General features: G+C 31.0%; 1 protein-coding gene across 6 annotated transcripts; it reads left to right on the top strand.

Annotated features, from left to right (window-relative positions):
- The first annotated feature begins 5,873 nt into the window (after nt 1-5,873).
- Nucleotides 5,874-11,576, top strand: LOC129285847 (high affinity sulfate transporter 2-like). 6 transcript variants are annotated; one of them, XM_054921790.1, is made up of 15 exons: nt 6,784-7,157; nt 7,360-7,724; nt 7,825-7,873; nt 7,977-8,181; nt 8,303-8,477; nt 8,578-8,643; nt 8,725-8,838; nt 8,936-9,052; nt 9,140-9,266; nt 9,394-9,680; nt 9,763-9,953; nt 10,327-10,412; nt 10,499-10,575; nt 10,976-11,122; nt 11,217-11,576. In XM_054921790.1, exons 2-14 carry the CDS (start codon nt 7,386-7,388, stop codon nt 11,114-11,116), a joined length of 1,974 nt encoding a protein of 657 aa, XP_054777765.1. In that variant the 5' UTR covers nt 6,784-7,157; nt 7,360-7,385; the 3' UTR covers nt 11,117-11,122; nt 11,217-11,576. The 6 variants fall into 6 exon arrangements, with proteins under 6 accessions (XP_054777763.1, XP_054777765.1, XP_054777764.1 ...); XM_054921789.1 differs by having other exon boundaries at nt 6,785-7,157; nt 11,208-11,576; XM_054921788.1 differs by lacking the exon at nt 6,784-7,157 and adding an exon at nt 5,874-5,964 and having other exon boundaries at nt 10,976-11,576.
- The last annotated feature ends 4,602 nt before the right edge of the window (nt 11,577-16,178 follow it).

The following is a 16,178-nucleotide window of genomic DNA, read 5'->3' as shown; positions in this document are numbered from 1 at the left end:
AGGTTTACGGATTTTGTTAAATTTTAAAATATCATAATTCGTAATGGTAAATAATGTTCTTACATAGGTCCTTAAATGCCACTTTTCCGTTACAGGAAAAATATGCTAATATAATTTAAGCTTTTAATCTAATGGCATATTTTGCAACAAATTCATTCTAAAAGGTTGTCTGTAGATTTGAACATATTAAATTATAATAAAAATATATTCGATAATTTAATTTAATTTAATTTAATTTATGTTTTATCTTATCATGATAATATCGTCTAATAATTAATTTTAAAAAATGAACAATGTCGTCATTTTTTTTTGACCTTGACGTTTTCATCGAATTAGTGTCTGTGTGATAGCAGTTTTATAGCATTGTCATCCTTTATATTTTTCTTAATTATATTATTTTGTTTCATTCTTTCCCGGTAATAATGTAAACGAACATATTATTAATTGAAGATTAGAAAATCCAAACACTAGCTAGCAAACATAAATTCATCAAAACTAAAATGAAAGAGCACTACAAAAACCTTATCATTCTGAGAAGGCAAAAAAGACATCTATATATGTTTTTTTTTTAAATTTTACAATAAGACAAATTTAAATTAATTAAAGAGATGAGTTAAAGGACAAAAGTCATCTCTAAATAGGTAAAAATCTGTCTCTAATCACTTCGACTCTTCGAGACAGATTCGAAGGTACTTGTAAAAGTCTAAAAGGATATCGTTAAAATTTTAAAGATGAGTTTTTTTTTTCCTTTTCTTTTTTATTAGAGATAAAATTTTAAAACATCCTTTTTTCACTTTTACATTTATTTCCATTACCTTCAAAATCAATTCCAATATTAGAAATTTACATTTATTTTTAATATTAAATTATATCATCTATTATACATGAATAGTACAGAGTTTATCTGTATAGTCAAATTATGAAATTATAATTTTTAATATTAAATTAAACTGCTAGATTAAATCTATATTGACTAAATTGGTTATAAACAGAGATATTAATTTTAAAATTTTTTATATTAATAAATATAATATTAAAAGTATTTAAATAATTAATTTAAATAGATGGTAGGTATCAAATAAAGATGAAATGAAGGGTCAGACATCACAAATGATAGGCACTGAATGCAATTCCGTGGCCCTTACCATAAATCTTGAATATGATATAGTATTTTAATCAGGTGTTTCATTTTTTAATTAAAATAATGAATAATGTATTGTCCCATAAATCTTGAATATGATATAGTATTTTAATCAGGTGTTTCATTTTTTAATTAAAATAATGAATAATGTATTATGGGACAATGAATGTTTAAATTTAAAATGATGCTATTGGTAATTATTCAACGATTGACATAATTTTTTTTTAGAATCATTATTCACTTAGCAGAAGAAACTCATGCATCCATTTATATTCACGGAAGGTTGAACGGTTCAATATTTAATAGACATGTAAAGCAGGTGCTTAATGTCTAAGACCGTCAACATCAACATTATTATTGTTGTGGTTGTTGTTGCTATTATTTGATTAATTTTCCACTACAATAATATGAGAGCCAAAAGTAAGCTCCAATTATTGGTCATAAGAAATTCATGAGTCAACGTAGGTTACATGATTATACAAACACACTCTTTTTTCATTTAAAAATATAAAATATTTTTAATTAAAATTTATTTTTTAATAAACCAATTATTTATTTTAAAATTAATTTTATCTCTTCATATTTATCCCTATTAAACACCTTACAATAAATATAAAGTTATTATCAATATAGATACTTTTGAAAAATAATAATAATTACACCTCGAAAGATTAAAAATATCTTATATTTTTAAACATTTAACTCTTTAAAAAATATCTTATATTTTTAAACGAAAGGAGTATATAAAATTGGTTTAATTAATATCAATACAAAATACAACGATAAAAAAAAATATAGAAAATTGTACTATTTAAAAGTCAAGAATAAGATTAGTATGTAATTAGTTCTTAAGTAAATATTCCTTCGAATATCCTTTTATATTAGCACCTTCTAGAAAAAATAAGTGATCATATCCTAAGTATAATTATCCATATGAAGATTTTAGTTTGGTCTTAAATATAAAATCACATCTTCTCTTATCCAAGGTAGAGACAGGGGGACTAATAGAGGCCGCGATCCTCTTAACTTTTTAATTTTTTTTAATAAAATATAGGAGTTATATATTTTTAGCCCTGCTAAGTTAACATATTATAAAAACCTTGAGACACTAGATAAAAATTTTTATTTTTATTTTATTGTAGTATTTTATGCATATATAGTCCAACTATTGCGGTAGTTTGAAAATATAATTGTCATAGAATCTACTTATTTTCAATAAGATACCATTACATTTGCTCTTAAAGCATGGATATCATTTGATTTTGCTTTTATTTTATATTTGATGAAAGAAATTATAAAAATTATTACAATTAAACTTTATAAAGTATTACAACAAAAATCTCAAGATATATTGAATATAGAACATACTCCCTTCGTTTAAAAATATAAGGTAGTTTTAGTCTTTCGAAGTGTAATCATTACCTTTTTTTAAAAGTATCCCTATTAATAAATGACTTTATATTTATTGTAAGGTATTTAATAGAGGTAAATATAAAAAAATAAAGGTATTTTGAAAGTAGGTAATTATTTTATTAAGGGGTGAGATTCGATTAAAAATGTCTTATATTTTTGAATGAAGAGAGTTCCAACTAAAAAAAAATTAAATAGTAAATTTAATAAATAAGTAATAGAGTTTTTTTTAATATTGAATAGACTTTTAGATCCCATAGATGCATGTAAATTATTTAATGGTTATGGAAAGATGAAATATTCACCAAGTTAATAATAGTTTATATTGATAAGGGAATTTTTAAACATTTTATTATAAACATGATAATTAATTATTTTCATACCATGAAAAATTAATGAACAAAACTTAAAAATAAAGATATATATATATATATACACACATACTATATGTGTGTGTGTAAAATTGAATATAAATATATAGGTTAAAATATTTATATTATATTAGTGATATATATAAATTTAATTTTCTTTTAATTATCATACATGCTTTGTTATTTCCACCCAAAACAAAGTTTTTTGGCTTGGCTCCTACTCTTATCTCCTGTATATATATATATATATATATATGTTAAAATTTTTTTCCATGATACTTATATTTATTAGGGTATTTTGTGTGTCCCCCAATTGAATATTGATTATTAAATAGCAAGAATATTATTTTGAAAAAACTGTCAGAAAAGCAAACAATTCTTTACATATTAATTTCAAATTAAATAACCAATCTACCATTGACGATTTAGTTAAGAGAGCATTATATTAGGACATATAGGAGGAAGAAAGTCACTCAAATTATCTAAAAATTATTTTTTAAAAAACTTGATTTTCATCTTTAATTTTCTCCTTATAAATATAATAAATTTGAAAAGCATATATCCTCTCTATCCCTTATTGAGAATTGATAAGAAAGCATTTTTGGAATCAAACAATTAATGCTTCATAAACTTAAACAAATTGGTTTGCATTTTGGGTTAAAAGATGACTTTGCATAAAAGGCTAGATCCATCACCAAGAGTTGATTTGGAAAGAATTATGACTACTTATATACAATTTCATATTTTGCTATAATTTCTAGGTATTTTTCTTGTAAAAAAATATTGAAGAATTTTTTGCCCCCATCCCTCTCCTATTTTCCCATTCTTGCCCTCACAATACCTCATCCGGGCTTCATCCCTGCTTGTATGCGATATTTCATGTTCAAGTTTACAAATATAAAAGACGTTTTTTATTTGGAGTTCATAGGGTAACAAATAATGCTTAAATCTAACAAGCTTATCATTTTTTATCAACAAAGATTCATGAAAATATAATACGATTAAAAATCAATAAAGAATAATAACTTTTTCTTATTGTAACAAAATATATTCTGGTTTTTTATACGATCTCTATAAAATAAATACCTTTTCTTAAAATTTCTAACCAATCTAATAATGCATTATATTTTAATCTTAAACGTATGGGCTCAAAGAGGCTCTTCAAAATAATTAAAAAGGAATAATGGCACCGAAGGACCCTAAATAAAAAAAAAATTGCACCTGAAGTTTAATGCATTTTGAATTAATTTTACAAGTTCCAAGACTTTATATATGCAAATATATTTTCTAGCAAAAAGACTCATTTACCTCTCGTTTGAAATGTACAAGTTTTTCATATATACTCCCTCAGGTGTTATTTATAAGTCATTTTTATCAATCTCATCAATACCAATACAATAAAAGTATAAGGAATAAAAGTAAGTAAAATTTTAAACATAACCTTCAAGTAAAAAGCAAAAAGTAAGTCAATCATATAATATTATTTTTTCTGTCTTTCTCTATCTTACTTTTTAAAGGTAATTTGAAAATTTCAATCTGAAACAAAACAATCCTATCAACAAATGACTTATAAAATGGACCAGATTATACTTCTAGAAAGTGACTTATATATTGGACCGAATGAGTATGTACAAAAAAATGTTTATACATAACATAACAAGGTCTATATATTAAATAAAATGTGTATTCATTTTATATGGTTTGTGTGGTTTAATTAAATATAAAAATATAAGTTTCTCATGTGTATGAGTAACATAATATCCATATATAATATGACAAGATTTATATATTAACAACATAATATTCATTCATTATACATAGTTTGTGTACTTTAATTGAACAACAATGTATAAGTTTTTCATGTATATGAACAACAGAATGTTCGTATATAATATGAAAATGTTTATACATTAATAACATAATGTTCTACGCAAAATGTTATTTTTTCAAACAAGAGAAAAATGAGTTTTTTTTTTAACTAGAAAACATATTTACATGTAAGATATTTGTATTGCAAAATAAATTTAGAATGTATTGGCTTAGGTGCTAATTTCTTTGAGTTCGCATTCAGAGCTCATCACATTGATGAGCACCGAGCACCCATTACACGTGGCTAAATTGTGGCTTTTTATTTTACCCTAAAATGATAAATGGCATTCATCTTAAATTAATTTTTAAATATTTTAAATATTATATTTATTAATATAAAAATTATAAAAATTTCTAATGTTAAATATAGACTGTCTAGAACATATATAGATTATATGTAAAAATTGTAAAAAAAATTTAATATTAAATTGAGTTATTCAGATTATATCTGAATTATCTAAAGCGCATTTAGATAGTCAAATTATAAAAAATTTTAATATTAAGTTAGACCTTTTAGATTAAATTTGTATTAGCCAAATTGGTAATAAACAAATTGATTAAAATTTTTTATATTTTTTTTAAATTTTTATTTTGATAAATGAAATTAAAAATAAAAAAATTTAAATTTAAATAGTCCAGATCTCGTTAGATATAATGAATACATGGTTCTCATTTTTGAATAAGTATGGAAGACAGTCCAGATTTAATATCATAATTTTTTATATTAATAAATATAATATTTAAAATGTTTAAAAATTAATCCAAATAAACGGCAGAGATTATATTAAGGTAAAAATAAAAGGCCACGATTTGGCCACGTCCTGAGATGTGGGAGGCGTTAGATGCCATTCTCCTAATTAACGATCTGCCAAAAAATAAATTATTTTTCAAAAGAAAATTTTAATAAACCGACCTTGATATCATATGAGACACCATTAAAAATCAAATCAAATATATATGTATATATAGTAATAGAATATTCTATTTTCCGTTATCATGGAATTTCAAAAACTGAGGATTTGGAAAATTTCAACGCTCTCAGATTTGATGTACTTGGACGGAATCACGGTCCCATTCGTATTTGTTTAATAATCAGTGAGTTTAATAATAATCAGTCAATCACCAAGCCAGGCTAAAAGCTTATCGATGCGCTGCGTGGCTCCGAAACTTTTGGTACGACTGCGATCGTAATATAACTTTCTTATCTGTTTTCGTCATATATTGCATTACTCTTCTCCGTTCTGCTCATTACTTCATTTTGCTGTTTTGTTAATCATGAATTAATTTTTCTTTGTGGGAGATTTACATGCTCCCATGTTCATAAAATCCAAGTTGGTATTGTTTACATATTAATCACCGGTTGTCAAACTTTGGATGAATCGTCTGTGCATGAATACATACTGTGCTATTATTTCTTTTAAATAATTCGTTTCAGAGGCAAGATTCTAAGATGTGGCTAAGCATTTGGTATTTTTTCAGTCAGATTACAGATTACAGTAACCTAGTCTGTTTTGACGTAAAATGCTTTCAATTACTTTAGGGAATGATTAGTAGGAGTCGATGAGGATAAATTGGAGGATTATTGAGGTTAATTCAAACTTGTATTTTGCTGGATTATCCACCGCCTGGTTCAGTTGCACGAAAGAATAAGGATTGAAAAATAATGACACGTGCAAAATCTTGCAATGATAATTAAGTCATGGAAAATCCAAAGTAAAATTCATCTTTTTCCTTTTTGGTCCCCCTGTTTAATTTTTGTCTTGTTCATTTTTTTGCACTTTTCCCTACGCCAACTACAATGAACCAATGGCCAAGGGAAAGAAACTTTCAATTTGGGAGAAGCCAAATCTAGTTCATTGGGAATAATGCTTACGATAGATACAATACACGAGCCTTAGAAAAACTACATTTTTCTTGACCCAGAAGGGTTAAACTTTTTTTTTTTTTTTTAAAGACTGTTTTGTGGGTTTAGAATTCTGTCTAAACACTACCTTCCATGGTCTGTGAATCTTTAGATTTTCACTTTCTTCTTCTACTTCATCATCGTATCTCTCTCTCGCGTCAGTTGAAGCCTTAATGTATGATCAACTTTTTTTTGGGCCAAAATGCATGATCAACTTGGCTTTATTTTGACTTTTGCAGTACCCAAGTTATTAAAAGATTTATTTGCTTATTAAAACGTCATAATGTTCCCAATTGTCAATAAATAGAATGATAATGCTGATTCACTTTATAAGATTAACAAACCACGTAAAGTGAAATTCCAAGTCCATGACATCCCATCCCTGCGTCTATATAATGAATGAACAAGAACGCTGTGTAGAGTACAGGGCAAGTTCATTGGGCTCTTTACTGTTCATCATTCGGTATTTTTTCTTCGTCTTTTGATTCATTTATTTCAGTATATTCTTGTCTAATTGAGAATGAGGTCCTTCTATGATTCCTTTCTGAACTTAGCTATACATCACCTGACAAAACTTGACAGCAAAGAATTTATAGCAGTTGACTGGGTATCAGAGATCTTCTCTAACGGCAAGCTACTTCTCGTCATAATTTTGTGATTTGCAGCAGGTTATTGCTAGTCTCTGGCAATAATGAGTAACCGTGTTAGCGATGAGGTGGTAGAAAGGGTCACGGAAGAAATCAGAAGTGGGCATTCTTCTCGTCGACATGACAGGACTTTGCCATATACTCACAAGGTGGGAGCTCCTCCGAGGCAAAATCTTCTCAAAGAGATCAAAGAAACTGTAATGGAAACTTTCTTTCCAGACAAGCCCTTAAGCCACTTTAAGGACCAACCTGCATCCAGAAAGTTAGTTCTTGGCCTGCAAGCAGTTTTCCCAATCCTTGAATGGGGAAGAGGTTACAATCTTAGTAAATTTAAAGGGGATCTCGTTTCTGGACTTACCATTGCAAGTCTCTGTATTCCTCAGGTAAGTAGTGCTCCTTTAGGGTCCTACTGCAAAAGAGAAGAAAAAAACAATACACTGGTGCGTGCTTTTGGATCATTACTCACATATGAATACACAACAGGATATTGCATACGCAAAGCTCGCAAATTTGGAACCGCAGTATGCACTCTGTAAGTATTTTGATTTTTTTAATAACATTTTTGTTCATCAGGTATACATCTCAGCTTCATGGCTCTACGTGATTAACTTTGTATCATTTACATGGATGTGCAGACACCAGTTTTGTGGCTCCTCTTGTTTATGCTTTCATGGGAAGCTCAAGAGATATAGCCATAGGACCAGTGGCTGTGGTATCCCTTTTGCTTGGAACTATGCTGACGGATAAGATTGGTGACTATGGAAGTCATGACTATCTTCGTCTTGCATTTACTGCCACCTTTTTCGCAGGAATCACTCAAATGGCACTCGGATTTCTCAGGTACACCCTTGGCACAGTACATGGTCCAAATGCAATCTTCTTTCTTGACCTGTCTAAATTCTAGTTTTTTCCCCCCTTAAAAAAACCACTTCAACTCTAAAGTTTGAACTCAACTTCGCAGGCTCGGTTTCTTGATCGACTTCTTATCTCATGCTGCAATTGTGGGATTCATGGCCGGAGCTGCTGTTACTATAGCCTTGCAACAGCTCAAAGGATTGCTTGGCATAAAAAAATTCACCAAGAAGAGTGACATAATTTCTGTTATGCGCTCAGTTTGGACTAACGTGCACCACGGGGTACCAATGAAATTTTAATTTTGCTTTCTCTTGGTATAGAAGGGAAAAGATAGAGAATAGCTCACAAGCATCACACTTATAGTCTCTTCTATTCTTGCAGTGGAATTGGCAGACAATAGTCATTGGCTTAGCATTCTTGGCTTTCCTCCTTACAGCTAAGCATCTGGTGAGGATGGCATTGACTGCCCTTTCGATAAACTCTTCCATTACAGTTTTCTGAGATATCATTTTGTAATATAATGGACAGGGTAAAAAGAATAAGAAACTATTTTGGGTATCTGCACTTGCTCCTTTAACATCTGTTATAGTGTCCACCTTTTTCGTCTACATCACCCGCGCTGACAAGAAAGGCGTTGCAATTGTGAGTATTAAATTGAATTTTCTAAGTATTAAATTGAATTTTCTATCATAGTATAAGCATAGTTTTGAACTTTAGAACTAAAATTATGCTATTCCAGGTGAAACACATAGAGAAGGGAGTGAATCCAATATCTGCAAGTGATATTTTTTTCAGTGGAAAATATCTTGGCCCTGGGATTCAGATTGGTGTGATAGCTGGTTTGATTGCACTCACAGTAAGCTAATTCTACGTATGACTACTGGTTCCTCGCCTCAACATGACTTTTTCTCTTATATTTGAAACCGACTTTGCTGAATTGTAGGAAGCTGTAGCAATTGGGAGGACATTTGCTGCCATGAAAGATTATTCATTGGATGGTAACAAAGAAATGGTGGCTATGGGAACAATGAATGTTATTGGTTCACTGACATCTTGTTATGTAGCTACAGGTACAAAAGAGGAAAGTGAAAGGCAAAAGCTCAATATTATCTAATATAATTGTTTGAGCCTCTTACACTAAGGAAGCCTTTACAGTGAATAGCTGTGATCTTGATACCATTTCTTATATTTATGCAGGATCTTTTTCACGCTCAGCAGTGAATTTCATGGCTGGCTGTCAAACCGCTGTATCAAACATCGTCATGTCCATTGTCGTGTTATTAACCTTGGTGTTCATTACACCACTATTTAAGTACACCCCTAATGCAGTGCTTGCTTCTATTATAATAGTAGCTGTGATAGGCCTTATTGACATTGATGCAGTCATTCTGTTATGGAAGATCGACAAATTTGATTTTGTAGCCTGCATGGGAGCCTTCTTTGGTGTGGTTTTCAAAAATGTTGAGATTGGCCTTCTTATTGCGGTAAACAGAAACTGAAAGGAAAAACAATTAAAATTCTGATATTTAATATCATGCAAGAATTTGATGAACTCATGTTTTGCAGGTGGCCATATCATTTGCCAAAATCCTTTTACAAGTGACAAGACCAAGGACAGTCGCCCTTGGGAAGCTTCCTGGGACCAAGGTGTACAGGAACATCTATCAATACCCAAATGCTACACAGGTTCCCCAAATGCTAATTATTAGAGTTGACTCTGCGATCTACTTCTCAAACTCCAACTATATCAAGGACAGGTGACTAATTTCACTTCTAATCCCATATAATGTGTGACATCCTGGAGAAATGAGCGTTCAGCAAGCCACTAGGTGTGGTTTAGTAGTTAAGGATTTTGACTTTATGAAGTCTTAGGTTCAAAGTTCAAACATCATTTCCTAAAAACAAAGAAAAATTAGCGTTCTACATAATTTTAAAACGCAACTAGTTACAATGATGTAGATATAGGAACTATGAGCTGTTCGTTTCAAATGATTATGACCAATAAATATAGGAAGGGTAACCTGCAAGAAAGCCAATGATTTTACATAAGATGAACTATGTATGATCTTTGAGTTTGTAGACCCTCTTATATCATGCTTGGCTGATGAATATGACCCAATCAAATTGCAGAATTCTGAGATGGCTGCAAGATGAAGATGAACAAAGGAAAGAAAGTGGTTTTCCCACAATAGAATATCTGATTGTTGAAATGTCACGTAAGGGTTTGCTTTTACGTGATTTGATCTTGACATTGATTATTAATCTACGAAACATTCTTATTCATGGAACAATACTCCTGCAGCTGTTACTGACATTGACACTAGTGGCATCCATGCCTTTGAAGATTTATGCAAGAGCCTTCAGAAAAGAGGGGTCCAGGTAATAATCACACCATTCAACATTTTTGACCTTGACAATAAATATCAAGGAATGTCTACATGTGTGTGGGAGTATATACACGTGATATTCTTGTAGCATCTTCAAATTCAGAAGCAAAAAAAATTGCTTATTCTCAGATAACTTTATCTATAATGATCTTATGCCCTTTACAATCTTAGAGAAAACTATTTCTAGGTTTTTTACTTTAGAGCACGTGAGCTTAAGGATGAATTAGTTCTTAAATTGATATTAGACCAAATGATCAAGACTAGGATTACATATAGTATGTTGTACCATGTTCTTTACTAATACCATTTATTCAAGCCTAAAAGGATTTTATGTGAGTAAACAGCTTTCCATTTGATTGTGATATCATTGAATATCTTTGGCGTTGTCACAGCTTATCCTGTCAAATCCCGGGCCAGTTGTGATGGAGAAGCTCTATGCATCCAAGTTAGTAGACATAATTGGGGAAGACAAGATATTTCTATCAGTGGGTGATGCTGTTGCAACTTTTGGTTCAAAGGCTGATGAAGTTTGATAGCAGGTTGATATTTTGGAACTGATTAAGAACCAGTTCATAAGTTTGTGAATGATGGTTGAGATTATTAATTACTTGGCCATTTCATAAGTTTCTGTAGGAATGTATGTAAAGGAAGATCATGCATTAAGGGGCGTGTAAATTTGCGGATGAAGTGAAGTAGAGGAAGTGGTAACGATGGGATGAGATTTGGGTCGTGATTAAGGGTTTAAACTTTAAACCCTTTACAAAAAGAAGGAAATAAAATAATGGGACGTTGTTTTCTTCTTGGGCTTAATAGCTTATATTTATCTTACCCAGGGGAAGAAAACATTTCTCTTAGGCTATAATCAATAACATAACCAACACATTGGTTATAGATCAGTCAAAGAGGTCGTCTGCTATGTCCTTATTTACTGTTTGTTCATTTGTCCCATGAACGTACGAATCATATCTTCATTCAATATCTTGCCCTAATCTCTCTCCTGGAACAAATTCTTCATCATTGCATACGAAGAAGATTATTTATATATAGTAGGTTGTAATTTAAAGTACCTGGTAATACTTAAACATAATCTAATAATCTAATAATAATACTCATTGAAATTTGAATGCATGTCTCATGTCAAGAACACAATTAAGAATATGCTTAAAATGTTTATTTCTAACTAAATTGATCAAGACATGCAAATTATTTATATATTATTTATTCTTGTTAAGTTTTTAATTATGAGTCATTTAGACACTGATTATTGAGAGAAAATCATACACCATATCTCAATGAAATGAATAATTCTTTCTATTCAACAAACCCAACATATACAAAGTATTTATAATGTTGCTGTGCTGACTAAAATAATACATAAAAGAATAAACTGACATATACACACACAAGAAAGAAAACTATTAAATTTATTTCTCATTTTCTACAGTCCCCCTCAAGTTGGTGCTATAAAGATCTATGGTACCCAACTTGCCTAAAAGATATTCATGCGCTTTTCTACCTAGTGCCTTGGTGAGAACATCAGCTTCTTATTGTCCTGAATGAACATGATTCAGGTGAATAATCTTCTCTTGTAGCTTGTCTCTGACAAAATGACCATCTATTTATATGTGTTTCATCCTCTTATGGAAAACAGGGTTGTTAGCAATGTGTATGGCTGCTTGACTGTCACAGTAAACACTTATAGGCTGAATACGAGAAATGTTTAAATCCTTAACCAATCCTACAATCCAAACGACTTCTAATATTGCAAAACTCAAGGCTCTATATTCAGCTTTCACAGAGGACTTAGACATCGTGTGCTGCTTCTTTGTTTTCCAAGAAACTAGACCATTACCTAATTTGACTAAATAGCCAGTAATAGATCATCGGGATGTACTACACGAAGCCCAATTTGAATCACAAAAGTAACTTAGATCTGTGTTTTTATTTGAGCTGAGCAACACTCTAAGTCCTAGGTTCTGTTTTAAGTAATGAAGTATATTCTTGGTAGCTGCCATGTATGAGCTTTCATTGGACGGTTCATAAACTGACTGATAACCTGTATAAGAAAAAAGATATCAAGATGGGTCATAGTCAAATAAATCAACCTTCCTACCAACCTCTTATGTTCTCTAGGATCCCTCAACAATTCTTCGTTCTTATATTTACCTTTTTCATATGCTAAAAGCTTCAGGTTTTGTGGTATAGGGACGTTAAGAGGCTTACACTCACTTATACCTATATCTGATAATAAATCTAGAACATATTTATGCTAACTCATCACTATACCTTTATTGGACTTGGCGATCTCAATCCCTAAAAAATACTTTAAGGACACCAAATCTTTGATTTTAAATTTAGATTTGAGAAAATCTTTAGTTTCAACAATATCAACATGCAAACTATCAGTTATAAGTAGATCATCCACATAAACCAGTACTAATACTATACCATTATCAGTATGTTTAGTAAAAAGTGAATAATCATACCTATTCTGTTTAAATCTAGCTTCTAATAAGGCCTCAAACAACTTACAATTCCACTGCCTTGAAGCTTGTTTCAGCCCATACAGTGATTTTTTCAATTTACATGCTGTATTTCCCTTTTACTATGAAGTCCTTAAGGTACCCTCCTATATACCTCTTCATTTAGGTCTCCCAACAAGAAAACATTATATACATCCATTTGGAGCAAGCCCCCGTTACTTTAGGTAGCAAGATTAAGTATGATTTTAATCGTTACCATCTTAACTACTAGAGAAAAGGTCTCATGATAGGTTATGTCCTCCTTTTGGCTATAGCTATTTTCTAAGGCCTGTAACTCATTAATCATGGCCTAAACCCATCTTTCATAGTAGCCTCATAACTAGTTGGCTCATGAACAAAATTAATTGAGGATAAGAAAGAGTGATAAGAACGTGATATGTCAGCATACAAAACATGATTTTGAATAGGATACTTAATGCTAGAATTAATGCATGAAGTTGCAAAAAAAAAAAGCACAATCTTTTGCCTATATTGGTGGTTTTCTTTCCCTGAAAGGTCTCATCCTAGGCTGTTTAGTCATATTTGTGTCTATTATGTCCTTTTCACCTACATCATGACCACATTCCATTTGATTATTAACATGTTTTGTGTATCCAGACCTGTTAGATTCAGGCTTATAATGCATGGTTTCAATATCATCCCAAAACTGGTTGTGATTAGAAGACCATTGAGATTCTTAGTTTGTTTGTGCAATGTCTTTAAAAGGAAAACGATTCTCAAGAAATTTAACATGTCTACTAACAAAAACACGTCTAGTAGCAAGATCAAGTAGAATAAAACCCTTTTGATTATGTGGATAACATAAGAAAACACAAGGAACAGATTGTGGTTCAAACTTATCTATGATGGTTAGGTTAGTAGCAAAAGAAAGAGAACCGAACACTCTCAAATGATATAAACAAGGAACCTCATCATAAATCAACTCATATGAAGTCTTAAATTGCAATATTTTAGAGGGAATTCTATTGATTATGTATGTTGCAATTTTCACTCATTCTCCCTAATACTTAATGGGCATACCAAATTGTATCATTACTCCTTTAAAAACTTGAATTAAACTCCTATATTTTCTCTCAACAACTCCATTATGTTTTAGGGTGTAAGGACAAGTTATTTCACTAACAAGCCCTTTTTCCTCTAGATAATTCCTAAGAGCAAAATTAACAAATTCCTTCCCATTGTCAGTTCTAATCTTCTTTATCTTAGTAGAGAATTGGTATGAAACATAAAAGAAAAAATTCTTAATATAATCTATGGTTTCAAATTTTTGTTTCATTAAGTAAAACCATGTTGCTCTGGAGAAATCATCTACAATAGTAAGAAAATATTGATGACCCATGTGTGAATGTTCTCTATAAGGTCCCCAAACATCCATATGTAATAATTCAAAAGATAGCTTGGATTTAACAATACTAGTAGAGAAAGGCAACTTGGTTTATTTAGATTGAACACAAATGTCACAAATTGTATTATCAGCTCTATAAACACTATGTACGTTAGGTAAATGTTTAATAACCTTGCTGGGTGCATGACTCAATTTATAATGCCAAAGCCAATTATAATCTATTGTTTTATTCAAATCAAAATCCTTAATAGCAAGAAAATGTTGTTTATTATCAATGGTAAGAATATACAATCCCTTAATTAGTCTACTAGTCATTCTTATCTTGCCATCTTGAAGGTCCTGTAAAAGGTAAAAATTAGGAAAAACAAAAAAGCTACCATGCATTATTGTTAGTCTAGATGTCGCAATCAAGTCAAAACATAACCAGGAGCAAACAGGACATTCTTCAAAATAATATCATTAATTAATTTGATATCACCTATGTGAGTAATTCGAATAAATTGTCTATTAGGGATTTTAATGTTTTAATTCATTATATTCTTTATAACTATCCAGATAATCAAGACTGCTCACCATTTGGGTGGTGGCTCTTGAATCTAAAATCCAATCAACATGTAATTTAGAATTATAATTACTCAAACCTATACCAGTCAAGGCATGTCCTGCTGGCTTTGGATCCCTTTTGAGCAATTGGAGGATTTTTTCATACTGTTCCTTTGTAAATGATGGTGCCACACTACCATTTGCTTCATCCTATGTATTATCACTTGTCACTTAATTAATGCACTACTCAGAAGCTTTTTTGTCTTTGCTTTTCCAATTGGGTAGAAACCCCACAATATGGAAGAAATTTTCTTTCATGTGATCTTTCTTTTTGTAATAAGAACTCTATATTTAGGTTTCCACGATCATGTCCCTTTCCAGGGCCTTGTCTTCCAGTGACTGCCATAGCATTGCCATCAAACAGGGTGGGCATGTTCAGGTTCATTATGGATCTTTGAGCTTTATCCTCAACAATCATGCTATACGCTTGATTAACTATTAGAAGGGGGGTCATCATTAGTATCTGGCTTCTCGCAACACTATACGTGTCATTGAGTCCCATTAAAAATTATAGTAGCTTCTGTTGTTGAATCAGATCCCCATAAGCCTTTGAAGTCTCATACTTACATGATAGGATAATAATGAGCACAGCTTGTTCTTCCCATAGCTCCTTTAGTCTAGTAAAGTAGCTAAAAATCAACAGTAAACCTAAATCAAAGAGTTGATTTCTCAGTGGATGGAGAAAATCCCAATCACCGTTGCCTTATTGAAATGTTCTTTGAGATCATTCCACACTTGAGATGCACTTTGTGAGAAAGCGATACCATAAGAAAGTTCCTTCATGATAGAGTTTAAAAGCCATGACAACATTACAGCATTGCAACGTTCCCATTGATCACGAAGGGCCGGATCTTGTGATTCTTTTATGCAAGAACCATTAACGAATCCTAATTTGTGCTTTCCAAGCAACGAGATTTGCATCACCTTGCTCCAAATACTGTAGTTCTTGCTTCCAGTCAAAATGTGAGGGATGAGCATGATGGCCTGTGTTTGAAGGATGAAGATATAGCAGATGTGTGAAATTAGTGGCCGTCACTGATACCGCTTTCTTCTCCTCATTTGGCATATGGATGTCTTTAAGGCTTATGGAAGAATTGATAGTTT

The sequence above is a fragment of the Prosopis cineraria genome, unplaced genomic scaffold (genome assembly GCF_029017545.1).
Source record: "Prosopis cineraria cultivar Desert tree isolate PC_DT_omini unplaced genomic scaffold, ASM2901754v1 PC11, whole genome shotgun sequence".
Lineage (NCBI taxonomy): Eukaryota > Viridiplantae > Streptophyta > Magnoliopsida > Fabales > Fabaceae > Prosopis > Prosopis cineraria.
Note: the sequence above shows the minus strand (reverse complement) of the source record. Positions and strands in the feature narration are given on the sequence as shown.